This window comes from Vicugna pacos, chromosome 21 (genome assembly GCF_048564905.1).
Source record: "Vicugna pacos chromosome 21, VicPac4, whole genome shotgun sequence".
NCBI classification, from domain to species: domain Eukaryota; kingdom Metazoa; phylum Chordata; class Mammalia; order Artiodactyla; family Camelidae; genus Vicugna; species Vicugna pacos.
Genome location: NC_133007.1, coordinates 32,547,168 through 32,573,930, shown reverse-complemented (window position 1 = coordinate 32,573,930; position 26,763 = coordinate 32,547,168). Strand labels below are relative to the sequence as shown.

General features: G+C 63.8%; 2 protein-coding genes across 5 annotated transcripts; one reads left to right on the top strand and one right to left on the bottom strand.

The window, feature by feature from the left end:
* Positions 1–456: 456 nt before the first annotated feature.
* On the bottom strand, positions 457–4,259 carry TRAPPC2L (trafficking protein particle complex subunit 2L). 2 transcript variants are annotated; one of them, XM_031674752.2, is made up of 5 exons: positions 4,141–4,259; positions 2,616–2,788; positions 1,603–1,690; positions 1,404–1,483; positions 457–638 (listed from the first exon to the last, which is right to left on the bottom strand). In XM_031674752.2, the coding sequence occupies exons 1-5, from the start codon at positions 4,171–4,173 to the stop codon at positions 593–595; spliced, it is 420 nt and encodes a 139-aa protein (XP_031530612.1). In that variant the 5' UTR covers positions 4,174–4,259; the 3' UTR covers positions 457–592. The 2 variants fall into 2 exon arrangements, with proteins under 2 accessions (XP_031530612.1, XP_031530613.1); XM_031674753.2 differs by having other exon boundaries at positions 2,616–2,765; positions 4,141–4,204.
* A 24-nt stretch (positions 4,260–4,283) lies between these two features.
* GALNS (galactosamine (N-acetyl)-6-sulfatase) lies at positions 4,284–26,070 on the top strand. Of its 3 annotated transcripts, XM_072946805.1 has the most exons (15): positions 4,284–4,504; positions 8,321–8,444; positions 9,075–9,149; positions 9,500–9,602; positions 11,868–12,011; positions 12,837–12,903; positions 12,980–13,107; positions 13,338–13,477; positions 14,936–15,039; positions 17,687–17,823; positions 18,480–18,582; positions 21,025–21,146; positions 22,779–22,827; positions 23,347–23,464; positions 25,212–26,070. In XM_072946805.1, the coding sequence occupies exons 1-15, from the start codon at positions 4,388–4,390 to the stop codon at positions 25,232–25,234; spliced, it is 1,554 nt and encodes a 517-aa protein (XP_072802906.1). In that variant the 5' UTR covers positions 4,284–4,387; the 3' UTR covers positions 25,235–26,070. The 3 variants fall into 3 exon arrangements, with proteins under 3 accessions (XP_072802906.1, XP_072802907.1, XP_031530603.1); XM_031674743.2 differs by lacking the exon at positions 22,779–22,827 and having other exon boundaries at positions 4,285–4,504; XM_072946806.1 differs by lacking the exons at positions 9,075–9,149; positions 22,779–22,827.
* The last annotated feature ends 693 nt before the right edge of the window (positions 26,071–26,763 follow it).

Genomic DNA, 26,763 nt, shown 5'->3' with positions numbered 1-26,763 from the left:
CTTGGAATCTGCTCGTTCGATGCCCAGAAAGCAGGCAGCAGCTGATGAGACGGTGCGGTTATCCCGAGAAGGCTGCCGTCCAAGGCCAGGGGCATGACCAGAAGGAGGAGGGCCCTCCCCAGGAGGGAAGGTTGCAGGCCGACCTGGGTGCCCCTTTAATCCAGCCCTGGGCACCGGAGGCTGACCCCAACAGGCCAGCCCACCTGCTCAGCCACTGGAGGGTGCGGCGGGAGGGACGGTGGAGCAGGGAGCCCTTCTGTCCCCTCGCAGCCTCTCCTGGGCTCCCAGCTCTGCGAGCTCCTGTCACCCTGCTCCCCCTGCCCCTCTGTGCCCAGTGGGGACAACATTCTCTGCTCTGTCTGGTCTCTGACCTCTTCCTTGGCCCTGAAAACTCCCAGGTAAAGTCTCTTTGACTGAGTTAAACCCTCTACTGACACAGAAGGAAAAAGCCAAGCCTGATCTCGCAAGACCTTTAGTGGACACGCAGCGTGCGTGAGGCCCCGCCCCACTGCGGCACATCCATGACACCCGGGAAGAGGTAAAAGGTTATAAATATACATCTGAACAGCAGTTATGTACAGAACGCTTCCCCTCAGCAGACCTGTACCATCATGGACGTCACCATGCTGTCAAAGGCCCTGCAGAAAGAAACAGGTCAGTCAGGGAAGCAGCCCTAGCCACCATCCCCTGCCGGCAGAGACGTCAGTCTCCGGGGTCCAGATGAGTAACCTCGGCCGAGGCCAGGCTGTGTCCTGCCACACCAGGCAGTGGGAATCTGAGCCTCCGGCCTCATTCCTGCACGCTTTCCCGTGGTGCTGCCCTGCCTGGGTCTCCAGGCAAGGCTGGGACCCAGGACGAGCCAGTGTCACCGCTGAGGGATGGCGCCACAGGAAGGGCCTGCTGGCTCCAGGGAGCCCCTCGGGAAGTTTCTGGGAACAGAGGGGATTCCGGGAGCAGGGCTGGAGTGTGTGCACGTGAACACTCCTTTGGGAAGCATCCTTGTGAGGCTAAGTCTGTGTTTACCTGAAGGCCGCTGGGAAGATACCTGCAACCTAACTTCCTAAGTGTCCAAGTTCAACATTACAGACAAAATTGGGCTTTCTCCCAAAATGCTCTTGTCCACATGCCTGGGCCCTCACTGGGATCTGGGTAGGCGCCCAAGCACCTGCTGGGTGCACCTGGGAAGCCAGATGGGCGAGCCTTGTCCCTGCCCCGCTCCCCAACTCCCCTCCAGTCTGTTTTACATGTTGGAGACCCGTGCAGGACTGTGTTTGGAAAAACAGGGTCTTGCTGCTTCAGAATGGCCGCCTCAGAAGAACAGCGCCTGCCGCTTGAAGAGGCCTTCCCTCCCCCTCCCCCCTTCAGCAGGGCAGGGCCCGCCCGGGGCGGGGGGCGTCTCCCACCTGGACTGAATGCGGTCCCCCGGGTTGTAGAAGGGGTTGCACATGACATCTGTGTAGGAGTTGTGCAGCTTCCGGAACATCTGAAAACAAGAGCCAGCACCATGCTGTATCCACACGTGCACACGGCTGCTGCCACACACGTGGCCTCTCGGCATTTCAACGCCTGTGACCGCCGGCGCACCGCCCGCCCTGCACTCACGCTGCGGATCTCGTTGTCTCTCAGCGCCGTGTTGGAGGAGTCCACCACCATGACAAACTTGACCTTGGAATTGGTCACGTAGCCGTATCTGCACAGCTGGTTAGGGAACACGCTCCTGACACAGGGACCCGTGGCGGCCCGAAGGCACCTCGCCGTGCAGTGCACACACGCAGAGGGCCATCTGTGCACGTGCCACAGCTCCTGAGCTGCTTTGGAAAAACATGACAACCAGCTGGGTCCATCCGCAGTGCCAGGACCATGCCGGGTGTGTCTGGACACTTCCCTGGGGCAGCTTCTGGTATTTAGTGGAGGAGCAAAGGGCAGCAGCTAAGCCCTATAATGGCTCAAATTGCAGGATGACCTGCCCTCTTTCTGAATCAATTCCTGCCTTGGGAATGTTAACTGCAAAACCAGAGTTTGCATGAATAAGGCAAATCCTAACTAAGGTGCCCAGACCTCTAAAGGCCACTATTTCATGTGGAACAGTGGCTCCCAGGCATACGACACTGGGTGAGTTACGTTACTGCTTGTGGAAACATCTTTGAACTCCATGGGTTTCGGGCCACTTGTCCCAAGAACTGGTCAAAATTTTACAGTGACTCATGGGGCTGGGCCTGATGGTGACATGAATGAACACCACCCCTTACTCAGGAGATGGTGGCCCCTCTGAGAAGACACAGAGAGGAGTCCTCACAGGCATCAAGTGAGAGAGTCCCTAGTTCTTCCACAAACCCAAGGGACAGGTGCAGACTGTCACAGTTCTCCAGGCAATTCAAGCCTGGCTATTCCCACGTTATCCTCCTCATTAAAGAAAAAAAAATGGGAGGTCCTAGCTGGCCTCGAGCTACTCTAACTCCCCACTGGCCAAAAGCCCACATCTTTTTTCTTTTCCAAGTGATGTGCCTAGATGCCTTCCAAGGGGACCTGCTGCTCCAGCGCACCCCCCAACTACAGGCAGAGCCCCCGATGCGAAGCCCTGCAGAGCGGCCACCCACTGCCAGGCGTGAGGATACACCTTGTAGTCCTCCGTGGGGTAGAGCAGGCCCAGGTAGAGCTCCCTCTGATCCACCAGGGCCTTCCCCATCGCAGAGATCTTCTCATCCACCACGTCCAGGGACGTGTGCACCATGTAGTGGAACTTGAGCTCACTCTCTGTGGGGACGCTGCGGATGTAAAGGGGGTAATTCTGCAAGAAAGGGTGACTTGGCTGAAGTGACGGGAGTCCACCCCATGTGCACTGACACAGGACCCTCAGGAGGGAGGACTGGCCGAGCACCCACACGCTCTCACTGCCTAAAACCACCTGCTCAATGCTACAATCTGTCTTCAGAGAACCTGATCTAGTCTGAGGAGGTTCTCGCCCCATCTGCACAGGAGCATCACTGGGGTGGCCAGGAAGAGGATAGCTCTGAAAAGCGGGTCTGAGTGCAGCCTGACCACCAGCCCTGTCGGGTCACTCACCTTCCACAGCAGGGGGGCCGACTCCTAGCACGTGCTCTCCTCCCGCCCCGAAATACTGGCTGGTTCCCAATACCTGAGCTACTACAGTCTTGTCGCCTGGCAGAGGCACTGCCATGCTCCCGCTCTGAACCCTTCAAGGCTCAGCGCAGGCCTCCTTTCATCTCTCCATAGCCATTTCTGACCGACCTAACCCCGGAGTTATGTGTCCTCCCCAGGCTCCCACAGGCCACAATTCACTGCTTCTGGCCCAAGCCTGGTGCCGCCCAGACACAGTGTACAAGACGTTGTCCCTGGCCTAATGGGGATGACATCGGGTGAAGGAGACAGTCCACAAATCCGTCAACTGATGAACAACGTAGCACGTGCTAAGAGAGAAGCCAACAGGCCAAGAACCTGAGGAGAGGACCACTGCAGAAGCCTGGCCTTACAGAAGGCCCGGGAGGACACCAAGGCTTTGTGCAGCGGGAGCGTGTGGATGGCCACGCAACTCAGTCTTAGGCTTCAGAAACAGTTTCCAGAGAAAATGACACGTGTAGTGGCCAGTGAAGGGGATGGGAGTCCGGGAGGAAGGGAGGGGTCCAGCTGAGAGGCCCGGAGGTGAGAGAGCAGCGCCGGCCGGGGGCGGGGTGGCTACCAGTAATTCCGTTGGTTGAGAGGAGGGTGTCAGTGGTATGGGGAGGGGGGTCATTCAGACGTGATCCCACGGCAACGAGAAGCCACTGAAGAGATTTTAGCCAAGGGTGAGCCACGGTCGGACCTCTGGCTGCTGAGCACAGATAAGCCTGTCAGTCGTCCGGGTGGGCGGAGCAGGATGGACAGAAGCTGGGGAGCAAGAACCAACAGAGCCCGCGGACAGACCGCTGGGCGGAGCGGAGGTCGGGACTGAAGGGGAGGATCCGGCCTGTGCCGGCGGCAGGTGCAGGTCTGGGCGGCGCCTCCCGCGGGCCCGCCCCTGGCCTCCTGGGCTCGGCGAAGCCCCCGGGCCCCCTCCGGAGCCCCCGGGGCTGGGAAGGAGAAGGGGAGGGGAGGCGGAGAGCGAGGCTGGCGCCGGAGCGGCCCGCCCGCCCGCGTACGCACCTCCTTGGCGATCACCGCCACGCACACCGCCATCTTGGAAGCCCGGCCGACGCGTCACGTGACGGCAGCGCCGGTCACGCGGCCGGCCAGGCCCCGCCCACCTGTCTGTCTTCCGAGCAGCCCTGACCCCGCCCCTCCTGTCACTCTGCTGGTCCGGCCCCGCCCCGTCGCCCGGCCGGAAGGGCCTCCCACTTCGACGGCCCGGTTCCCGCGGCTCCGGGGCTCGGCGGCGCTCGGCGTGGTTGCCATGGCGGCGGTTGCTGCGGAGACGAGGTGGCAGCTGCTGCTGGTGCTGAGCGCCGCGGGGCTAGGGGTCACGCTTGCCCCGCAGCCGCCCAACATCCTGCTTCTGGTCATGGACGATGTGAGTGCGCGGCGGGCCGGGCCTCCGGAGGGCTGCGATCGGCCAGGGGTGGGGGCGGCCAGGGGTGAGGGCTCGCGCCTGGCCCTGCCGGTCGCAGCCTGGCTCGTGGGTGAAGCCGAAGTGAGCTGGTCGTGTCCAGTGTCCAGCCAGGAGAAGACCCTCGCGCACTGTTCCCCTCCCCGCCCCTCCCGCGCTGGAAGGACGGAAGGGCAGCCCGCCCCTCCCGCGCTGCGATGCTGGCCGGGCGAGGACCAGCTCCCCTGCACCCCGGCGCACCCCTGCTGCCTCCACTGCTGGGGGCTCTGCCTGAAGGCCTCTTCCCTCTGCTCTCGGTCCGCTGCCAGGGCACCCCTTCCACCTGCTCTTCCTGCGCTGTAGTCTTCTTGGTAAACAGGTGTTAGTACATACGGCGCCAGCCTGAGTTCTGTGAGCCGTTCTAGCAAATTATCCAGCTTTGAGGGGACTGTGGGAACCCCGACTTACAGGTGGCCTGGGACACGGGGTGGCATCTGAAGTGGGGTGGTCTTGTGGGGCTGAGCCCTTGACCCGTGGGCTCTGATGTCGGGCCTGGGTACATAGGCTCAGAACAGAGCTGAGTTGCGGAAGTCCCAGCTGGTGCCCGGAGGCTGCAGAAGTGGTTGAGTGGTAACCCTCCCACACTTGGTGTCAGAAGTGCTGTGAGCAAAAATAGCTCGGAATTCCCCAGAAGACCAGCAGAGACACTCAGTAACCTTTGGACCGAGGCCACGAGCCTCACGTGGCTGCTGCTGGGCTGTCCTGGCTGGTCGGAATTGCGAGGTACTGGTACTGATTTCAAAGACCTCGTATGAGGAAAGGACAAAGTATCTCACGTAATACTATTTATTATTCAAATAATTCTTTATCACAAAACATTAACAACATTCAGATGAGCCTGAATAGGCCGTGGAAACCCGCTGGTAATTGCAGCACCCAGGGATGACACAGACGCGCTGTCTTTAGTCAGAGCTTCGTGTGGACGCAGCGGCTTCCGGAGTGGGCTCTGCACCTCCTGTGCCGCCAGCCCGCCCTGACGGCCAGTCCAGAAACTTTGATTCGTAACCAACGACACGTGGTCTTGGGAACGTTTGCTTCCTGTGCTGGTGTTCAGCCTTCTCAAAGTAGAGGTTCCCGGGCAGGAGGGCTACTTAAGTGTTTGAGTCGTGGGCGGCTGCTGGTCAGCTGAGCACCCAGCCTCTCTGATTTCTGCCCCTCCTGCTTCTTTCCGAGGTGACAGTTCATCAGTGAGCTTTCACACTGCAGGTTTGCTGAGGTGGTAATGTTGTGGGTTTACGGGGCTAATTCAAACCCATCGTGTGCCTGCAACCCCCCGTTTCCCTCTGCCCAGTAATTGTTCTGCTCAGGCCCTGAGTGGCAGAGTGTGACCAGCCTTGGGCATGCCTTACTCCAGGGGGCAGACATAGGGGCCCATCCTCCTGCAGGCCTGGGGTTGGGCCCAGAAACCTGGAACAGCGGGCTGGGAGGCCCCCATGCCAGGCCTCTTCTGTACTGGTTCCTCCTTGTGGCTTTGGGACCCTTTGACAGCTGGGGCCCAGGGAAGTCAGGGAGACCACTGTTCTGCTCAGCAAATGATAGGAATTGACTCAAATTGACTTTAGCAAAAGTGGGAACTGCAGCTGTCCTGAGTAGACAGGCTTCCGGCCGCGGGATCTGAAGGTTTCCCCCTCCACCCCCAGCTCTGTGTCCTCACCGAGCCTGTAGCTTCAGGCCAGGCGGGAGGGGCGCTGCCCTGTTGCGGCTCCTCAGTGCGCCCTCAGGCCGAGTGCAGACCCCTGATAGACGCCAGCTCGTGGACTGGGTTTGGAAGACGCTGAGAAGCGTTTCTGAATGAGCTGACTCAGCTCCATGCTCCAAGGCTGATGGGTGATGGGGACGCGGGGCAGAAGCTCCCTCCCTGGCACCCCTGCCTGGCCAGGCCCAAGCACCATCTGTGTCTCAGTTCCTTGCTTGTAAAACCGAGAAGCTGAAGCTGGGCTGCAGGGAGGAGGGAGCCTGCATTCCCACGGTGGGCCTGTCCAGCCAGTGCGTCTGCCCTGGATCTCCAGACCCTTCCATGGTCTTGACAAGGACACACACAGGACCTGCGTTTCTTTCTTATAATCCTTCATAGCAAGACAGTGTCTGCTCTGCTCCCAAGTCCTGAAGTTCCCACTAAGCAGAGGAGAGGCTGAGGGCAGGAAGGAGACCGTAGCCCTGGGCCCAGCTGACCCTCGCTCCTCGTGCACGTGGACGGGGGTCACACGGGGGCCCCCACCCAGGCTGCTGTGGGGGGTGGTCTCGTTGAACCCTGATGACCCTGCAAGGAGGATGCTAGCATCCCTATTTTTATAGGTAAGAAAGCCAGTCGACAAGTAGCAGAATTTGATGGAGGAGAGTAGAGTTAATGCAGCAGGCCAGTGACTGCCGCCTCAGAAAGGCTCACTTGTAAGCAGGGGGGCCCTTGGCCAGCATCTGGGAACTTACATTTGGGGATTGTTCCCTGGCAAGACGGGCTCCCTTTGTCTAAACTGTTTATGTAAACATTAAGATTTATGCTGAGCCCCGCCTTCCTCCTGGGAGGCGGGATCTGGGCGGTGCCCGGCAGACGGTACCCACCTGACTCTCTGCTGCTCCCGCCTGGGATGTGGGAAGAGGACAGCCCCCTGTGCCCGCGGCGGGGTGGAGCCTGCAGCCTCGGTGCCTCCGATCCCTCTTCCTACCCCATCGGCCGCACCTCTTTCCTGTTGTCACCAAATGGAAAAGCCATTTCAGTGACTTCAAAGCAATCCATCTCCAGAGGGACCAGGCAGCTGGAAGGGTCTTTGAGAGCAGACCGCACGGGCCGAGGGCACAGGCCCCAGTCAGCTCTCAGGCCCGCATGTCAGGATGGCCTAACTCTGGGAGACAGCCGAGGGAGACAGCCACGTCCGGGGGTGCTCGGAGGTGGGGCTCCCCGAGAGGGTGCCCCGTGGTCTGCTGGCCGGTGCAGGGGGCGTTCGTAGTCACAGCCAGACCACGGACCCACCTGGGACCCTCCCAGACAAACCTGCGCACGCAGTCCCCACACGTGGCCTGAGCTGCCAGACCCCGTGAGGCCTGGCCAGCGCGTGCAGACTGTGCAGAGTCCGCCCGGGGTCTGCGCAGCCCCTGGGTCAGCGCCTCGGTGTGCGGGGTCAGGTCGGACCTGGGTCCTCACACAGCCGAGACCTGCTGCGGGGAGGCCTGGCCTCCTTGTCCGTCTGTCTCATCTGTGTCTCTCTCTTATAAGGACACTGGTCGTGGGATTTAGGGCCACCCTGCCCGTGTGGCTTCTTCTTTGCCTGCGTTCCCAACTAGAGTTATGTTCGCAGGCTCTGAGTGGACAAACTAGAAGAGGGCACCGTTATTCAGCCTGATCCCGGCTGGACAGCGCAGTGCTGCTGACCGTGGGTCAGTGACGGACACCTGGGGTGTTTGCTGTGGGGCGGCATGGTCGTGCGGTGTGGGCGCTCCCGCGGTGCCTGGGTGCCGTGCGGCCGGCGCTCTAGGCAGTGAGCTCAGAGAGGGGCGGCGGGTCTCACGGCCTCACTGGGTTCGCCTTGTGGGGCCTCACTGCTGTCCTTAACTCTGAACTCGCGCAGTGGAGCCAGACGGCCTCTCTGTGCGGGAGATGCGGCCGTATGTCTGGTGGCCGGTGACCCGGGAGCACCGCCTGGCGGCTTGCCGCGCACTGAGCTCGCGCTCGGGCGCGTGGGGCTCTGCGGCTCCGGCCATGCACTCTCTGCCTCCCGTCCCACCTCTGCGTGCTTCCTCCTGCAGATGGGGTGGGGCGACCTGGGGGTGTATGGAGAGCCTTCCCGAGAGACCCCGAATTTGGATCAGATGGCGGCGGAAGGGATGCTCTTCCCGAACTTCTACACAGCCAACCCCCTGTGCTCGCCATGTAAGTCCGGTTTGGCTCAGGCCACCGGGATGTGGGGACCTGGGAGGGGGGCAGCAGCCCTGACTCGGGTCTCAGCTCCACCGTTTCCTCCAAGTGCTAGAGGCTGGCAGGTGGGTGTGGCCTTTTCCATTGGCCCCTGGCACGCAGGAGCACCAGGCTCCCTGCAGAGGAGTGGGACCATCAGAGGCCACCAAGAGCCTGGAGGCTGTGAGAATTTTTGAGGCAAAAGAGGCCTCCTTGGTGGTGGCTGTTCATTTATGGAGCAGAGTGCCAGGGCTGGTTCAGGAGAGGCGCTTGGCTGGGGAGGTGGTTCTCAGCCTCGGGTGTGGGGGCCTCGCAGGTGGGGAGGTGGAGTGTCCCCCTCCCTCCCGGGAGAATCACTGATCTCAAAGACCAGTTGTAACCCCAGAGTGGCAGCCACGAGAGGGGTCCTGGGCTGTCCCGGGGAGCCAGGGAGAGTAGCAGTGGGGGGCGTGGGAGATGCTGAGCCGCGGGCCATCCCCGTTCCGGGCTGCACGGTCTGTGCGGGGCCGCGTGCCGCCCAGCTGTCCAGAGGCTGCGGGGACTCAGGGCGCTGCAGGGCCAGGGTCCTGATCCCACTCATGTTTCTGTTGGGTCACCGCCGTGTAGCCAGGGCAGCTCTGCTCACCGGACGCCTGCCCATCCGCACCGGCTTCTACACCAGCAACGGGCACGCCAGGAATGGTAGGCGGTGCCCTCGGGCTGACGGAGGGAGGTTGTCAGCTGCTCCCTCGGGTGACCTTGCCTCTCCCGAGCACACTCGTCATGCAGGGGCCACGACTCCGGCTGGGGTGTGACACGCTGTAAAACAGACTACAGGGTTTCCATCGAAACCGTGTATTTCAGTCGAGCAGGGAAGAAGCAGGGGTGGAGCCTGGCTCCCTCCTGGCCCCTTCCGTGTCCCAGGGGTGGGGAGCATGGCCCGAGAGTCCTGGTGCTGACTGGGAGGAGCGGCTGGAGGAGCCCAGGGCGCCCCTGCCCAGGGCTGTGCCCCTTCGCCCGTGTGTGGCTCACATGCTGCGTTGCCCTCCCAGCCTACACGCCGCAGGAGGTGGTGGGTGGCATCCCCGACTCGGAGCACCTGCTGCCAGAGCTGCTGAGGACAGCCGGCTACGCCAGCAAGATTGTGGGCAAATGGTGAGTCCCCTTGCGCCTGGCTGGGCGCATCCATGCAGGCTCCTCGCTGAACACTAACACACTGGGGCCTCTCGGGCAGGAGGTAGAGTCCCTGAACTCCAGGTGCATTGAGACACAAGAGCGTTCCCGTGAAAGCTGGCGTGGCCGTGCCAGCGGGACCTCGCGTCCCAAGGCTGGGGTGTCGGCTGCCACGCCATCAACAAAGGGGCCACGTTACTGCACACATGCCAGCACAGGGCTCTGTCTGGTGGTGAAACAAAGAAGCAGGCAGAGGGTAGAGGACGGCTGTGTGGTGTGGAGTCATCGGGATCAAATGACCACTCTCGTGAAAGATCATGTCACTGCACACAGTGTCGTGCTGTTTCTCAGGAGTATTAAGCGTCTTCTCTTCTACTCCCTGGGCACAGCCCTAGAGGTCAGTGTGAAGGTCAGACGTCCTCTCTTTCCTCTCCCAAGTGGTGGAGCCCTTGGAGACCAGCAAGCCCACTTCCTACAGGAAGTCCTCCTCGACTTTCCAGTCCTGACTGTCTCTCCTTTGCCCGCTCTGCTTCAACCCCTCTCTCCTGAACCCCTCTGGCACTCACCGGCGTGGCCTTCTCAAGGGCGAGCACCTCATCTGTGCCCCCAGGGACCACTGCTCTGCACAGCTGACAGTCACAGCAACAGGGATTCTGCAGGAACCAGGGGAGGAGTCCCAGAGACTCCTGGTGATCTAGAGTCTGCAGAATGAGGACTTCCTCACTCCTGAGCCGGGTTGGGAGCTGTCCTGCCAAGCAGACGAGCTTGGAGGCGGTGGCGGCGGCAGGAGAGCAGGGCTGACCAGACTGCGGGTCGTGGGAGCCTGCGTGGCTCCAGCAGCAGCGGGAAGGCCTGGGGAGATGGTGGCAGGGGCCGGCCACGAGGCCCACCAGAGCCGTGTCAGGGCTGTGCCCACGGAAGGAGGAGCCCCTGTGATGACCGGTGCTCTGCCCGGCCTGGCCTCCTGTTCACGGTCGCTGACTCGGAGCAGCCATAGCAGGACTGGGAGCCTGTCCCCACGATGGGCTCAGAGCAGGGAAGGAGGCGGCAGGGCCTGGAGAAGCAGCCGGCCTGGACTCAGAGAGATGGGCCAGTGCTGGTGGACAGGCCAGGGGCAGGGCTCTGGGAGGCCTGTGGCAGAGGTCTCAGCCTCTCCTCAGCCGGCAGTGGGGGGGCAGGTCTCAGCGGGTCCTGTCCAGGGCCACAGGGGTGTTGGCAGCTGTGGCTGTGACCGCCTGACCTCAGGCCCCGGCACCACGGATCTGGATCTCCTTGGCCTCACCGGGGCCTGGGCTGGCTGAAGCCTAGGCTCCCGTGGGGCTGCCCGAGTCCTGCGGCTCAGTGTGCTGTCCCTCAGCTCGCCTGCGGGCAGCGCTGACCCACGGCTGCTCTGGGACCTGCACTGTGCACTGACGGCAGAACGTGAGCCGGACCTCCGGGGGTTCCTGTCCGCGGAGGCCCAGGAGCATCGTGCACAGCAGGCTGGGGGGCTTGGACTGTGGCCGGAGGGCAGGCACTGTGTGGGGGGCTGGCCGGGAGGCCTCTGTGGACAGGACTCAGGACAGTTTAGGGCCAGCTGAGACCGAGAGAGGCGTCACCAGCACCCAGACTCCGCGGCTGGTTAGTTCAGTTCTGGCCCCGTCCGGCCCGGCCTCCTCTGCTGTCCCGTGCCGCGTCCTCCCTGACTGAGTGACCGAGCAGTGCAAGGTACCCACGGTGACCTGGGTTCGACCTGACCCGGTGCAGAGCCTCCCTGTGCCACGGCAGGACACTGGCTGCAAGAGGCTTTCTGGACACAGCCCCAGGGAACCTTTCTGCTTCTGGCCCTGAACCCCTGTCCCTAAGCTGCACCTTCTCCAGAGGGAGGCTCCTGTTGTCGGGAGGGCCCAGTGTGAGGAGCTGCAGGGAAGGGGCCTGTGGGCGGGAGCATGGGGCAGGGGCTTCCGACAGGGGGCCTGGGTCTCGGGAACAGCTTGGGCTGTCACCCAAGGGGACAGGCACTTTGCCACGTTCTCTTGTTGTCCCTGCATCCCCACTCCTGCCTAGGGCACCTGCGCTCATGGGACCTGACACTGTCCCAGCCTGGGACCCTCAGCCATCGCCCGGGTGGACCGAGCAGGGAGGGGCGCGGTCTCAGGGCACCCGGGCCCAGCACCCTCTGGGCGCGGGCTGCAGGCTTGTCTCCTTCATCATCCTCTGAAGGTGAGGGTGCCCGCGCGGGTAATTGTTCTGGGTTCTTGTTTCTAGGCACCTGGGCCATAGGCCTCAGTTCCACCCCCTGAAACATGGATTTGACGAGTGGTTCGGGTCCCCCAACTGTCACTTTGGCCCTTACGACAACAAGGCCCGGCCCAACATCCCCGTGTACCGGGACTGGGAGATGGTCGGCAGGTAACAGGCTCCCACTACCGCCCCCCCGCGTCCCAGTGCCCGAGCTCTGCCCTGCCGCCCCCTGTCCTGCTGAGAGCGTGACCTCAGCACTCCCAGGAGCCACACCTGCGTGGGTTTCTGAATGGAGCCACGGACACTCAGAACAAGGCGTGTCACTCAGCTTCCGGCTGCGGCCCCGTCAGCCCGCGGCGGTGGGTCGTGTGCCAGGCCGGGGGAGTGGGGGAGCGCTCGGATGGCCAAAGGGGCCTGCCCTTGCTCTGAGGGGCCCTCTGAGGGGCCGAGGCTGCAGGCCCCGCCTGGTCTGGCCCACGGGCAGCTGTGGGTGGGGCCTTGGTCTTTCTTGAGTTTTGTTTGACTTAAGTTCCCTTTCTTTCTTCCTTTTTTTTTATTGTTTTCATTTTGGTGGAAGCTTGTTATAGGTCCGTGGACCACAGAGCCAGGCCAGCCTTGCTGAGCTGTAGCTCGCACAGCACGGCTCCCCCTTCCGGATAGGCAGCCCCGCCTCCTAGCGCCAGCCGCTGCCCCAGTCCTAGAAAGTCCACGGAGAGGCCCCCCGTTGTCAGTTTGTGCCCCTTCCCCGCCGCCTGCCTGTGCCTGCACAGGGGGCCCGTCTGTCCCCCCGGCATTGGGGTCTCCATGGTGCCAGCCTCAGCCCACCTCGTCCTGGGCAGGCAGTGGCCTCAGGGCCGTGTGTGCTTCCGGTTTGGTTCAGGACAGGAATGCTTCCATCTCTTTCAAACCAGGCCCGTGACTTTGCCTGTGAAGTCGGGGGAGGGGCTTTCCGGCCTCAAAGTCTGATTTCTGTCGGGTCTGTGCTGTTTTCAGATATTACGAAGAATTCCCAATTAACCTGAGGACTGGGGAAGCCAACCTTACCCAGATCTACGTCCAGGTGAGGGCGGCGGTGCTGGGCGGGCTGTAGCGGGGCGGTGGGCCCTGGGCCCAGGAGACACCGTCCTTCTCCGCAGGAGGCGCTGGATTTCATTAAGAGGCAGCAGGCCGCTCGCCGCCCCTTCTTTCTCTACTGGGCCGTCGACGCCACACACGCACCTGTTTACGCCTCCAGGCCCTTCCTGGGCTCCAGCCAGCGTGGGCGGTGAGTCCTTGGCTGCAGGGACCTGGACCCCGGGGCTCGGCTGGGCCGGAGTACCTCCCGGGCAGGGCCCTCGGTACCATTGCAACTTGCGGACAGAGACCGGGCGCTGGCGCCTCTGTGAGGCAGTGGAAGGGGGTCTGAGAACCTGCCTGCGAAGGCCCCGCCTTCGTGGGTCAGCGATCTGCTCCCCCCGGCCCCCACCGAACCCCGGGTCCTCCCCCTCCCCACAGGTACGGGGACGCAGTCCGGGAGATTGACGCCGGCATCGGGAGGGTCCTGCGCCTCCTGCGGGACCTGGGGGTCGCGGAGAACACGTTTGTCTTCTTCACATCTGACAACGGCGCGGCTCTCATCTCCGCACCCAAACAAGGCAGGTGCTGCGAGCAAACCAGGCTCCACCCAGGGCCCTCACACCCTACCCCACCCAGGCCGAGTGTGAGGGGCTCAGCCTGGGGCCAGCCTGGGCCTGGTCGCACAGGAGCCTGGCCCCCATGTCCTGGGGGCACCTCCTCCCTGGCCTTGCTTGGCCCAGGCCTTGTCCCCTCTCCCCAGCTGCCAGGCATCCGGAGGGAGAGCTCAGGGTGCAGGAGGACGCGGCCTTTACCCTGTCCTGGCTCTGCTGTGGACCGGCCCTGGGAGCATGTACTTCCCTGGGCCTCCCCCGTCAGCGCCTCTGTTCTAATCTCAGATGTAACACAGTGGCTGTTCTCCGCGTCTGGACACGCCTGCACCTATTCCTGTGCTGGGGGGGCTCCCTCATTCTCTGGCCGCCAGGCCCACTCCCACCCCTCGGAAGCGCCCTCACCGGGCCTGGGGGGCACGCCCCCACCCCCGCAGTGCTGGCCATGGGGGTCCCCATGCCATGCTCACTCCCAGACCCATCCTGTGTGCCCACGCTGGGCCTACAGGCCCCCAGACCCTGGCCTCCCAGGCCCGTCAGCAAGTCGGGCTTTCCACCGCGTGGAGCGAGGTGGCTGCGCCTGGTCTCGCTGTCCTGTAAGAGTTTCACGTCCCAGTGGTGGCAGGTCTCTTCATCCCTCTCTTCTTGAGAGGCTGGGGCCCTGGCGGGGCCCTGCGCCCCTCAGCTCTGGAAGGAGGGCGGCAGGAAACCCCCGTCCCGCCTGCGTGGGGAGGCCCGGGGGGACCCTGCATCCTCCCAGGGCAGAGGGGCTTCGGGATCTCCAGGGACAGTGACAGTGCTCTGGCCGAGCCTTCCTCCTCTCAGGAACCTTCCTCGGTTCCGGGAGCGACTGGGAGCACGCAGTTAGCCAGGACCAGGGCCGACTGCCCTCCACGCTGCCACGGCATGCTTCCGGGACCCCCTGCTCAGAGTGGGACGTGTCAGGACCCAGGACCTGCTCCCCGGGTGGGACCCAGGGGCCAATGCATTTTACTGGACTCCCCCAGCCCAGGCTCACAGGAGGCACCTGTGCGCAGTGACGTGTAAGTGGCCCGGCACCTGCCAGGCCTGTGGTCGGGACTGTTTCACGGCCGCGCTGAGAGGACTTGTGTCTGTCGCTGACCGTGTGTTCGCGAGCTTGGTTAGTGTGCCGTCGCTCTCCACGGGGCTCGACCTTACAACCGCAGCTCCAGGGCATTTGCCTGGCGAGCCAGCCCCACGTGTTGTGAACTTGAACTTGAGGCCTGACTCAGGCTGGTCCTTCATCTCCATGACGGTCTCGGTGCCTCAGAATTCCAGCAGCCCCACCTCTGATGGGCCGAGCAGGGAGCCAGGTGGACAGACATGTCCCGAGGGTGAGTGCCCGGCAGGGCACCTGTGGCCCTGGAGCCTCGGGTCACGGTCTGAGGGGCAGCTCTTCCTCCCCAGGTGGCAGCAATGGGCCCTTCCTGTGTGGGAAGCAGACCACGTTTGAAGGCGGAATGAGGGAGCCTGCGATCGCGTGGTGGCCTGGCCGCATCCCTGCTGGCCAGGTGAGTCAGAGGCCGGCCTCGTGCCAAGCCTGCGGTCCTCCTGCGGTGCGAAGACTTGGCCCACTTGCTGGCCAGCTCCGTGTCCAGGCAACACTGAGGCCAGAAGCCCGCTCCCCTCCACATGGGCCCCTCTCAGTCCCCTCATCCCCGTGGACAGCCGTGGGCCATGAGAGCTCCATCAGGGGAGGAGGCATCCTGGCCAGCCTCGGGGCTGTCTGGAGCCAGGCGGAGCTGAACGGGCTTGTTCCCTGCAGGGCCTGTCAGGGCCTTGGGTGTGCTCACAGGCACCGGAACCCTGGCGAGGGTGCAGAACCTCTCTTGGCAGTGTGTCTCCCCAGACCACTGCTCGGGACACCCCCAGAGACAGCCTGCTGCGTCCCCACCGCCCTCCCCTCCTCATAGCCCCTCGCTCTGCCCACCCTTGGCCTCGGCCTTCCCTAACCGGGAGCCTGGGTTCTGACCCAAGGCAGGTGTTTGTAAAAGCGCGTGTCACCTTTCTCCCCCGACAAGCTTCCCCGAGAGCCCTGTTCTCAGCACTGGTGTCGGCTCAGTCTCACGGCAGCAGCTCTAGGAAAGGTGTCTGCGTGTCCTGTCGCTGCTGAGACAGTCCCCACGCTCAGTGGCCAGAACAGCACCCTCACCCTCTCAGTCGGGAGGTCGGAGTCCAGCTGGGCCTCACGGGCGGAAGCCCAGGTGTCACAGTCCGGTCCCTCCTGGAGGCTCCAGGGGAGAGTCGTTGAGAGTCGTTTCCTCGTCTTTTCCGGCTTCTGGGCTTGTGGCCCCTTCCTCCATCGCCCAGGGCGGCTGTGGCCAGTCAGGTGTCACCCCGTCACTCTGACTCTGCCCTCCTGCCCCCCCCACTGTTGGGACCCTGGGGTGACACTGGGCCTGCCTGGGGATCCAGGCTCCACGCCCTGTTCTAAGTCAGCTGGTTGGCGGCCTGGAGCCCCCTTTGCTGTGTGAGGAAATGTCCCCAGGCTTGGGGTGTGGATTCTACTGCAGGGGTGTTGTTTTGCCAGCCATCATCACGTTCCCTCCCCACCACCGTCACCACCGTCACCACCACCATCACCATCCCACCTGCTAACCAGCTGAGGCCCCGTGAGAGGAGGGCACATTGGGCCTACCTGCTGGCAGGCAGCAGGTCTAGGAGCTGAGCCTGGGGAGGCCCTCCTCCTCTGCCGCAGCCTCTCCCTCCTGGGACGGTCCCCACGGGACCCTCTCCCCGTCCCCTCTGCCCGTGGGAATCACTGTCTGCCCTCGCCTGCCTGGCTCCCGGCCACCGTGGGCCCTCCCTGCTCCGCCCTCTGCCACGTCCCTGGGGTGCGGGCCTGCGCCCTGTGGAACGGCAGGGGTCTCACTGAGATCACCTGACGTTCATCCTCCCAGCTTCAGGTTCTCAGCGCCCCCTGCACGCCCGGCTGGCGACTTCGTCATCCGTGGCTTTTGATTCAGAGCTGAATCTTGAAGGTGCTGCTGACAGCCTCCGGACTTGCTGCCGCGAGCCCACGGCAGATGGGCTGCGTTTCCTTGAACACACGTTTCCTTGATCAAGGGCTTCTGTGTTTCACACGGGGCCGCTTCCCTGAGCCTCCCGGCTGCTCCGCGCCGGCTCGAGCACGTCAGCTGTGCCCACTTCCCGCGCTGCTCCTTACTTGTTGTGCCAGACGCTGAAAGTAGCTGGAATTATTTTCTTTTGGTCTACAAAAAAGAAGGCAGGAAGGGAGGGAAGCCCCCAGAAGGCAGGGCTGCGGTCACCGTGTCTCACTCCTCCCCCTGCGGAGGCCCCACGGAGCGTGTGACCCACACGCCGAGCTCCGTGCCCTCACTGGACTGCAGGACCAGACGCTGCCGGTGGGCTCGGTCTCCCTGCGGGGTGTCTCCTCGTGGAGGGTCCCCCTGGCTTGGGAAGTGCCAGGCTGGGGGTGACGAGGTCCTGGCTGACAGTGGGCACCCCCCAGACCTGCCAGCGGGCTCCCTGGGTCCTGTCGCTGCCCTGGCCCACGCCCCGAGCCAGACTTTGGGAGCCCGGGCAGCGCTCTCTGAGCACGCAGGGCAGGGGCGTGCGTCCAGGGGGACCTGCGGGCGTGGGGGCTGGCTCTGCGGAGTTGGACCGTTCAGCTTGGTTGGGCACATCCGCCCTCCCGGCAGCGGCCCTCCTCCTCCCGGCGCTGTGCGTGCTGCTCCGGGGCCTCAGTCTTTTCTCCTCCTGCACTCGTGCCTGACTTGGGACGGCCACAGACGGCCCTGCAAGGCAGGGCCTGCGGGCATCTCCCTGGGGGCTGTGTCACCTCCTCCCTTCTGTCTGGTTCGTTCGCAGCCACGGCAGAAGTGAGAGCTTGGGAACCGGGGTGGGACAGGGCCTCAGCTGCCCTGGGGCCAGACGGGCCACTTTGAATCCCGACTCGACCCCTGACCTCCCCTCGGCCACTCTCCATGTGAGGTGTGTGCACACACGTGTTTCTCGGGCAGGGAATTCCTGTGTCCTGTGTGCGTGGACACTGCAGGCTGTGGCCGCGCATGTGTGTAATGCTCACACCACTGCAGACTTGCCTGGCAGCAGAAAGCCATGTGCCGGGGACGTGGCCCTGGCCGACGTCTGCGCCGGGTGGGCATCCTGAGTGCATCTGGGTCGTGTCCATTGCAGGTGAGCCACCAGCTGGGCAGCATCATGGACCTCTTCACCACCAGCCTGTCTGTCGCAGGCCTGGAGCCACCCAGTGACAGGGCCATCGACGGCCTGGACCTCCTCCCGGCCATGCTGCAGGGCCGGCTGATGGACAGGTAGGTTCTGGCCAGGCCCTTGTCCTGCCCCGCACCCAGCACCTGGTATGAAGCCCAGCTGGCCAACAAAGCAGGTGTCCTCCCCCAGCTGGCTGGCAGAGAGGGTGGGACCCGGGGACTTTCTGGCATGAGCCACACAGTGGGGTGGAGGGGCCTGTTCCTGCCTGCGGTGTCCCTCTCCCTGCCTCAGGCCCTCACCAGCTGTCCATGGCCTCAGCAGCCCAGCCTGTCCACCTCTGCGCTGGAAGTCTGTCCAGAGTCAGTTGCTCTAGCCCAAGCTGCTACTGTTTTGCTCAAACAAAATGGGTTTCCTAGGCTGCTGAGAAAGGACGTGAATTCTAAAACGCAAAGAGAGGAGTGGGAGCAGGTGTAGGCTGGGCACGGACGGCTCGCTGTCTGTCTTGTCTTGAAGTCTGGCCTGAGAGCTTGTTCCCACCACCATGGTCCCCCCCAGCCCACCTGCCAGGCCAGGCACCGCCACCCTCACCCGGCCTCCCCAGGGCTGAGGGTGAAGGGTGGCCGTGGGCTCCCCCACAGCCTGGGGGCCTTGGCAGTCCCTGCGTGGTCTCAGCACGGTCGCGTCTGTAGAGCTTCACCCCTGACCTCACTCAGAGGTGGGAGCCTCGCTCACCTCACCCTTCCTGTCCCCATGATAGGCCGATATTCTATTACCGCGGCAACACGTTGATGGCGGTCACCCTTGGCCAGTACAAGGCCCACTTCTGGACCTGGACCAACTCCTGGGAGGAGTTCAGACAGGTAAGGGGCTCAGGCCCTGTGGACTCTGTTCCCCACGACCCGTCCTCCAGGAGGACGCAGGTGACCAGAGCGGTGCCAGAGACCTCTGTGCCCCCAGCTCACGTGTTTACTTGCTGTGGAGGAGTTGGGGGCCATGCGGGAGAGCTGCGAGGACCCCCTCACCCAGGCCATCCAGAGCCTGAGGGGGTGAGGCCTCAGGGCAGCTCAGCCCAGACCCAGGTCTGAAGCCTCGGGGGCCCAGATGGACCCCGCGCCTCCCCCGCCCTCTGCTCTCATCCCGTCACCAGGCCAGCCAGGTGCTCGGTGGCCCTGAGAGGCATGGCGTCTGCTTCCCTGTGCCTGCCCGAGGGCCTGCCGGTGAAATGCTGCTGCCCCAGAGAGCCGGGCACAGCCCGGGGTCCAGAGTCCCATCCCCGTTCCTACCCCACCACTGTGCCCACGCGACTCCCTCCCAGGTCCCTCAGCCCCACCCCTCCCAGCGCCTAGGTCTGCAGACGCAAGAACAGCTTGCTCACATGCCTCAGGTGGAAGGAAGGCCATTTAAGTGAATGAGGAAGCTAAGTGCTGAGGCCCTCGCACAGACTGGGTGCAGGCCGCACGGTTGGTGGTCCCTGGCCTGGAGCCCAGGCGGGGCGGGCAGGCAAGGTGCTGCCGTGGGCGCGTCTGGACCGACACCGCGCCACTGCCTGTGTAGACGCAGGCAGTGTGGTGGCCCTGGGGGACAGCCGTGTGGCCTCACCTCCCCCTCCCCAGGCCCCCTCCCCATCACACACGCCTCCCTCCCTGGGTTTCCGGTGCTGGCTGCTCGAGGGTCGGTGGAGGGGGGTCCAGCCGCGCAGGGGTGGCTGGCGTTCTGGAAGCCACCCCTCGGGCCCCCTTGAGGGCAGGTCTGGTCAGGCCCGCCCTGCACCCAGGCCGGAGTCCAGAGGGCCAGAGCCTCCTGCAGAGAGGGCGATGAGAAGCCTGGAAGGCCCTGCAGGCAGAGCCTAGCCGCCTGCGCGCCCGCCCTGCCCTGACCTCGTCCACGTGGGGTCAGCAAGTGTCAGGAGCTTGGCCGGCGACAGCTCCGCATGGGGCTCCGTGGGGCACACCGCGCCTGGTTCCTGAGGCTTGTCTGTGGGGCCCCCGGGTTGGCTTGGTCTGCAGGCCTCTGTCTTCTTGGGAGATGAAGCCCAGAAAGCCCACTCCTCCACCCCACGCTGGCATCCGGGGCCCCTTGTGGGAGGACAGCTGCCCCGACACAGGGCCCGCGGTGGGTCCACACCTCGTGGCTCCATCCGGATGCCGAGGGGCGCCTGTGTGCAGCTGTGGTGACCCTACTCCCTCCAGGGACCAGAAAGGCCGAGGGGATATGTGAAGTTGGGAGGGAGGGACCCCAAAAACTGTGACAGTGGCAGTGGCCTCTCGGTCATTTACGGGCCCCAGGCCCCAGGGAGACTGGTCCCCCTCCTCCTGGCCCTTCCAGACAACTAATGCAGCCCGGGGCCTGGGGGTGCAGCACAGCTGGGGCTGACTCAGGTCTGGGGTCCCCAGGTGCAGGGCTTTTCTCGACACCAGACCTGGTGCCACTGTCCCCGACAAGCCCCTGACCCTCCTCCCTCGTGGGGCCTGGTGCCCGCACGGCCTGCACTTCTGGACTAAATCCCAGGAGCGCCTAGCAGGCTTGCCCTCCCTCCTTCCCCCCTCGAGAGCCAACGCTGTGGTCACTATGACCGGGTCTGGGCAGGGCTCCCCGCGCCCCTCTGTCTGCTCAGCTGCGATGCCCCCAGGGAAAGGCCTCCCTCCCCAGACACCAGCCGTAAGAGAAGAGCCTTGTGCTAATTAGCGGGATCTTAATTAAATAGTTTATTTGATTTGCATCCAAATTATAATTTGTGTCTTCCGTGTGGACTTGGATTCCTCTCCATTGACTGCTCCGCTTTCTCATGTCAAATGTGATTGTTTCTGCCACCACTGAATCCACTTTTGTCTGCTCCCGGAAGGTCAGAGGATCACCCACTTAGGGCCCACCTGTGGGTCTGATCTTGGCCGCCCTCAACAGCCCAGATCCCAGCCGCTGTCTCGGGAGTCTGCAGTTCAGCGCAGACAAATGGGATTTCAGGGGCTCCCAACTTCCCTGCTTTACTGACTGGCTATTCTCCAGACACACGGGTGTTGGGTGACCGCCCATCGCACTGCACTGGTGCCCGCGGGAGAAGCAAGCGGCATTCGTCTGTCTCCAGCCTCGTTTTAGGGTTCATGTGCATGGTCATGGCACCTCTCCAGACCCTGTAAACAGTGTCCCACGTCGGCTGGAGGCTGGTGCCCAGTGCATCTGGATGGCAGTGCCTGGCTTCGGCCGACTGCCCCTGGACGGCAGCAGGCCTTTCCCTGAGCCAAGTCGGGGAGCCCCAGTGGCAGCCTCCGGGCCAGCTCAGCTGCCCTCCCCACCTCTCATTTCAGGGCGTTGACTTCTGCCCCGGACAGAACATCTCAGGGGTCACCACCCACACGCAGGAAGAGCACACGAAGCTGCCCCTGATCTTCCATCTGGGACGAGACCCAGGGGAGAGGTACCCCCTCAGGTGAGAATGGGGCACGCTGCACCCACCCTGCCCGCCCCGCCCCAGCCCACCCCACCGGGCCTCATGCCCCCTTCTTGCACGGCCTCCAGCGATGGCTGAGGGGAGGGTAAGGGTCCAGGAGCGGGCTGGACGAGGACCTCTCCCCATTGCCCCCCACACCCATGGAGGCAGTGACACCAGCCTGGGTGCCCGTGGGGCTCCTTTGCCTGGGATGGGGCAGCACATCCCGGCGAGGCTCCCAGGGGCCTCTGCTGACACTGGGGCACTCGGGGGACTTCCTTCCTCAGTGGCACCTCCCTGCTGGGGCTTTGTCCAGCTCAGGCCTGGGTCTGTGGGTAGGAGACTCAGATGGTACCATGGATGAAATAGTGTCCCCCACATCTGTCTGCCAGGACCTTGCAGTGTGGCCTTACTTGACCCAGGGACTGCAGAGGTTATCGGTTTAGGTGAGGTCTGAACTTAGGTCAGGGTGGCCCTGAAGCCAATGACTTGTGTCCTTATATTTGAGACACAGATGCAAGGGAGAGGCCGTCTGAGGACAGAGGTAGAGGTCGGAGTGATGTGGCCACAAACCCAGGGACACCCGGAGCCCCCCAGAGCTGGAGGGGCAGGAAGGGCCCTCCGTAGAGGCTCGGGAGGCGGGGTGCGGCCCTGTGACCCCTGATTTCAGACTCTAGACTCCAGGACGAGGATGAATTCCTGCTGCTCGAGCCCCTCCCCCAGCCTGTGGCCATCTGTTGCCAGGGCCCCAGGACACGCACTCAGGCGGGAGCTGGGAGCACCTGTGGTCACCACAAGTCTGGGAGGTCTGAGCCCAGGGCTAGGGCTGGGGGTTAGAACCAGACTGAGTCCAGGGGAGACGCAGCCTGTGAGTCCCGCCCGCCTGGAAGTCACTTTGGAGCCGAGGCCCAGCAGGACCACCTGGAGCAGGCTGCAAGCAGTGGTCCCGCTCCCCAGCCAGCTCCAGCCCAGCGTAGTTTCACAGCCACGCGGATGTCCTCTCCCTCTCGCGTCCCAGCAACACCTGTTGGCTGCCCCTGACTTTTGTCCAGCCAGGCCATGGTGGAGGCACAGTCCCAGCCCCGGCAGCCCCCAAAGCCTTTCTCCCATCTCACAGACAAGGAGTACCTGGGGGAGGAGATAAGGAGAGTCGTCTGAGCCCCGCTGCTGATGGCAGACACACCGAGGTGGCTCCCAGACACAAGTGCCCCCTGGAAGGTGGCAGCAGCAAGCGGGAGCCTGGCCCAAAGCCACGCCCCGCCTCAGCCCCCTCCGAAGTTCACGGCCCTGGGGTCTGTCTCTCAGGGCTGTGGCCAGGACATGGGAACACACCTACCAGTGTGCTCCCAGTAGACCCCCACCCTCACCGTTGGGGGGCACTGCCCTGCCCTAAGGAAAGGGCCCTGCCCAAGAGGCTCCTGACACACCCCTGCTCCCCCGAAGCCTGTGGCCCCACGTACCATGGGGAGACCATACAACTTGCCCGAGGTCACTCTAGGAGGACACAGGGCTCTGGGCAAAATAACCCTGGAGCCGCCGCCTGGCCCTGAAAGGCTCAGATGAGTGCCGGGCCTCCCGAGCGTCCTGCAGGCACTCACACGGAGAAACCCTTCCACCCATGGTGTTGCACAGAATCCTGGAGAGACACGAAACAGGCTGGAGACCTGGTTGTAAAAAGCATGTAGGTTGAATGTGGGGTGGTTGCCACCAACGGAGCAGGGGGTGGGGGGCCCGGGAGCCACACGGTCTCAGGAGCGTTAGAGACATGGGCAGGACCAGCCACTCTGGGGAAACAAAACTAGGCCACGGGGACTACAAGGGACCAAGAGTGAGGACAGAGCCCAGGGCCCGCAGAGGCCTGTGCAGCTTGGGGAGCCCGTGACAACGCCCCTGCTGGAGTGGCTGAAGGGCGGCTGCAGGGTTGCAGCTAGTGTCCCTTGTCACAAGGCTCTGCCTGAACCCTCGTTCACTGGGCAGTTCCCAGGGTGCACGCCTCCCTCTGGGCCGGGCAGGCAGGCAGGTGGGCTGTAGCCCCGGCCGGCTGCTGTAGCTGTCTCCTGCCGGGAGGCTGCTGGAGTGGGCTCCCCGCAGGCCCGGCGCTGGCCCCCCCCCAGCGCCCCCGACCCCTAGCCTCCCTGGGTGGGCTGCCCCACTCGCTGTTCCTCCCTCCACCTGGGTGACCCGGTGCCCTTGCCTGCAGCGTTGCCAGCACCGAGTACCTGGACGCCCTTCACAGAATCACCTCCGTCGTCCGGCAGCACCAGGAAACCTTGGTCCCCGGACAGCCCCAGCTCAACGTGTGCAACCAGGCGGTCATGGTAAGTGGTTTACATGTGGTGGGGGGGGCATCCCAGGGCCGGGTGAGTGCGGTTGCTTCTGCTCTCAACCAGGAGCTGTCGGGGGCCGCACTGAGTTCTGGCAGCCAAATGCCTCGTGGAAGTGCAGCCTTCCCGTCACAGGCAGGGGGACCTCTGGGCAGCATGGCGGGACCCCAGCAGGGAGCGTGCTTCCTAAGGCTGCTGGAGCTGCAGGCTGGATCCCCACTTCCTGCCTGTCTCAGTCCTCACCGCAGTGGTGAGGGGAGCACTTGGCCCTTCTGCAGGTGCAGGACAGGCCAAACCCGTGTGGGAAGTAGGGTGTGGACACGCTGAGTGGATGGCCTGGTGTGCAGCCAGCCCATGGGCCATCTCCCAGCACGGCTGACGCGGGTCCCAGCCCCGACAGACCTCTTTGATACGTGAGGAGCCCGTCCACAAGTCTGTCCCTTAGCTGGGGTCTGTATAGTCCCCTGCTCCACAGAGATGGGTGATCTCATGTCCCCAAGGCAGAAGCTCCAGCAGGACCCCAAAACCCGCAGAGCAAAGCCGGTGGCTTAGCCCGGCTTCTAGCCCATCGGCCCTTCTCCCCCCACACCCAGCTCTCCAGACCCGCCTGGCGCCTGCTCTGTGGGCTGAGTCTCCAGGTAACTCAGAGACCAAGGGGGTCCTAGTGACCTGAGGGGTGAGGAGGAGTGATGGACCTGGACAGGCACTGCCACCACCTCCTGGCCACAGCAGGAACTGTGGCAGCCAGGCCACCCCTGGAACATGTGAAAGTGGGGACCCCCTTCCCCACCAAGTGAGCCAAACGCCCCGGACCAGGGCAGGCTGACCTCCAGGCTCTGAAGCGAGCACCGCCACCAGAGAGGTGCAAGGCCTTCCCCGTGTGTGGACACATGTGGATGTGCAAAGCCCTCCCTAGTCCCCACGCCCTGCCAGGGCTCCTCCATACACAACCCAGGCCAGTGGGTGAGGACTCTGCGTGGTGTCCTCTGCTCTCAGGGACAAGAGCAGGCCCCAGAGCTGCATCAGAAACCCTCCCCAACCCCCAGACTCACAGGCTGGGCCCAGAATCTTCATTCTGCGTGCTCCCGGCCTCTTCCTCTGCTCTGCCTCAAAGGTTGGGAACTGCTTCCTTACCTGAACCTGGCCTGCGTGACCACAGGGCCACCTGCTGCCCCCGGGGGTGGGGGTGGGGGCTTCGCCCATGGCTCTCACTGGCTCTGATGCCCCAATTCAGTAACACACAGATTCTGAGGGTCTGGTGGGGTGGGCAAGTGCCCCCCAGGGTGATTTCGGCACCTCCTGGGTGGGGACACAGCAGAACCAGGAAGGCTCCCTCTTAGGGGCACAAGTGCCCAGTTCTGTTGCCAGGAAAACAGCCACACTGGAGCAGGTCAGTTCTCCCTGGGGCGCTGAGGCCGACACCTGCAAAGCTTTCCATGGGAAGTCTGGCCAGACCCCCTGGAACCCGGCTCCTCCCCTCCCCCAAGACTCAGCTGGGTGACCGGCAAGCCCTGTCGGTGGGAGGCTGTGCGGGGCTGGTGCAGAGCCAGGCGGCTCCTGTGCCGGCCTCAGGCGTTGCGCTGAGCGGCCTCCGGGCGAGGTGGAGACAGAGGTGGTTTCCACGCTGTGGCTGCGCCATCCTGGTCTGGCAGGTCACAGGCCTGGGCAGGGCGGTAGTCTGCAAACTGCTGAGTCCACAGATGCCTGGAATAACTGTTCTCTCTGGATTTTCATTACCCAGAACTGGGCACCCCCCGGCTGTGAAAAGTTAGGGAAGTGCCTGGAACCCCCAGAGTCTGTCCCGGAGAAGTGCTCCTGGCCCCACTAGCGCCTCCTTGGGCTCCAGCCAGGTCCAGGATCTCCAGACCCTGCAAGTGCCGGCGGCTAGGAAGGCTCCGGCCTCAGGGCTGCTGTGCTGGAAGAGCACCAAGTGTCCTGTGCCAGACGGACACCACCTGCTGCGCTTATTTACCTGAGCTGGGCCCTGGAGTTACTCCTCAGTCACTGCCGCCTCAGGCCCAGAGCAGCCCCTGAACTGGATGCTGCCCAGCGGGTCTCAGGACCCCTGTGCGACTCATGCCCTCCCCCTCTGCTCCAACTACCTCCCGGCTGGCCCCGAGTACTTCAGGCCTGGTGTCCAAGGCAGCCATGACAATCCTGTCACCCCTTGGCGCTGTGCAGAGGGGATACCCTGGCATCCCCCACGGTGGGGGACTGGGAACATGAAAGGGAGGAGGCCACGGGCCTCCCTGACCCAGACCCTCCACAGCCAAGTGGGGACAGCTGATGCCACCCCTTCCTTAGAGATCCAAGCCCCCCACGCCTGACCCCAGCACACTCTGGGGCCTGTCTGCCTCACAGCTGCCCTGCCGACCCTCCCCTCGGGCCCAGGGTGGCAGAGCTTAAGGATAAGCCCGTTCACCAGCGAAATCACAAGAGCCCTGTGCAGACTCCAGCGCCCTCGCCCTGAAGGCCCCTGGACCATTTCAACCCCAAGTGGGGCTTCCACTCTGCAGACTGTCGTGCCAAATCTGTACTGGTGTAAGATTGGGGAATTACGAAGAAAACAGTTTTAGAATAAAGGAACACATTTAAGCAGTCTTTTTTTCAAAATGAGATTCTGTTTCGGGGGAAGTTGCCCCCTCTGAGCACCATGGTGGCGGCGAAGTGGGGTGGCACTGCCGCCCCAAGGCTGAGGGAGGGGTGCTGCGGCCGCCCCGGCTAAGCATCCCGTCACTCCCTCCTCCCCACCCTGCCGAGGGTCCAGCCGGGCTGGGAAGGGCTACCTCCCACTGCGGGCCCTGCGGGAGCCGGGCATCAAAGGCCCGGGCTTGCCCCTCTGGCTCGCCCCTCCGCGGGCCGCTGATCCTCCCGGAACTGCTCCCCAGCTCCGGCCCTCCCCTCCAGGCCGCTGCACAGCACTCCCGCTCGGGACCGCTCCGAGCCCGGCCGAGCCCCCTGCGCCCCGTGCGCGCGCCGGCGCCCTCGCACCGCGCAGCAGCTCAGTCAAGACCCGCCCGGGAGGGAAGGAAGAACCGGCGGGGTGAGTGCGGGCCTGCGTGGACGCCGTGTTCCGTCAACCCTGACTCGCACCTGGGCCCCGCGCGAGCGTCCCTGAGGCGGGGACGCCTGTGTTCAGGGGACAAGAAACAAGCACGAGCCTATAGGCAGGTAGCACTTAAGAATCGACGAAAGACAGTACCTCCTGCAGGAGACGGCTGCAGGAGACGGGCGGGCCCCGCCCCCGCCCCGCCCACCCTCCTGCGCAGGCGCGGAGCCTCCGAGTCCACCCG

What these genes read in the sequence shown, in the direction of transcription:
- TRAPPC2L (XM_031674752.2), bottom strand. Translation starts at nt 4,173, where the DNA reads ATGGCGGTGTGCGTGGCGGTGATCGCCAAGGAG. An exon ending in TGGCGGTGATCGCCAAGGAG is followed by an intron (nt 2,789 to 4,140) that starts GTGCGTACGCGG and finishes CCTTTCTTGCAG; the next exon opens with AATTACCCCCTTTACATCCG. An exon ending in GAGACAACGAGATCCGCAGC is followed by an intron (nt 1,484 to 1,602) that starts GTGAGTGCAGGG and finishes TCTTGTTTTCAG; the next exon opens with ATGTTCCGGAAGCTGCACAA.
- GALNS (XM_031674743.2), top strand. Translation starts at nt 4,388, where the DNA reads ATGGCGGCGGTTGCTGCGGAGACGAGGTGGCAGCTGCTGCTGGTGCTG. An exon ending in GCCGCATCCCTGCTGGCCAG is followed by an intron (nt 15,040 to 17,686) that starts GTGAGTCAGAGG and finishes TGTCCATTGCAG; the next exon opens with GTGAGCCACCAGCTGGGCAG. An exon ending in TGTGCAACCAGGCGGTCATG is followed by an intron (nt 23,465 to 25,211) that starts GTAAGTGGTTTA and finishes TTCATTACCCAG; the next exon opens with AACTGGGCACCCCCCGGCTG.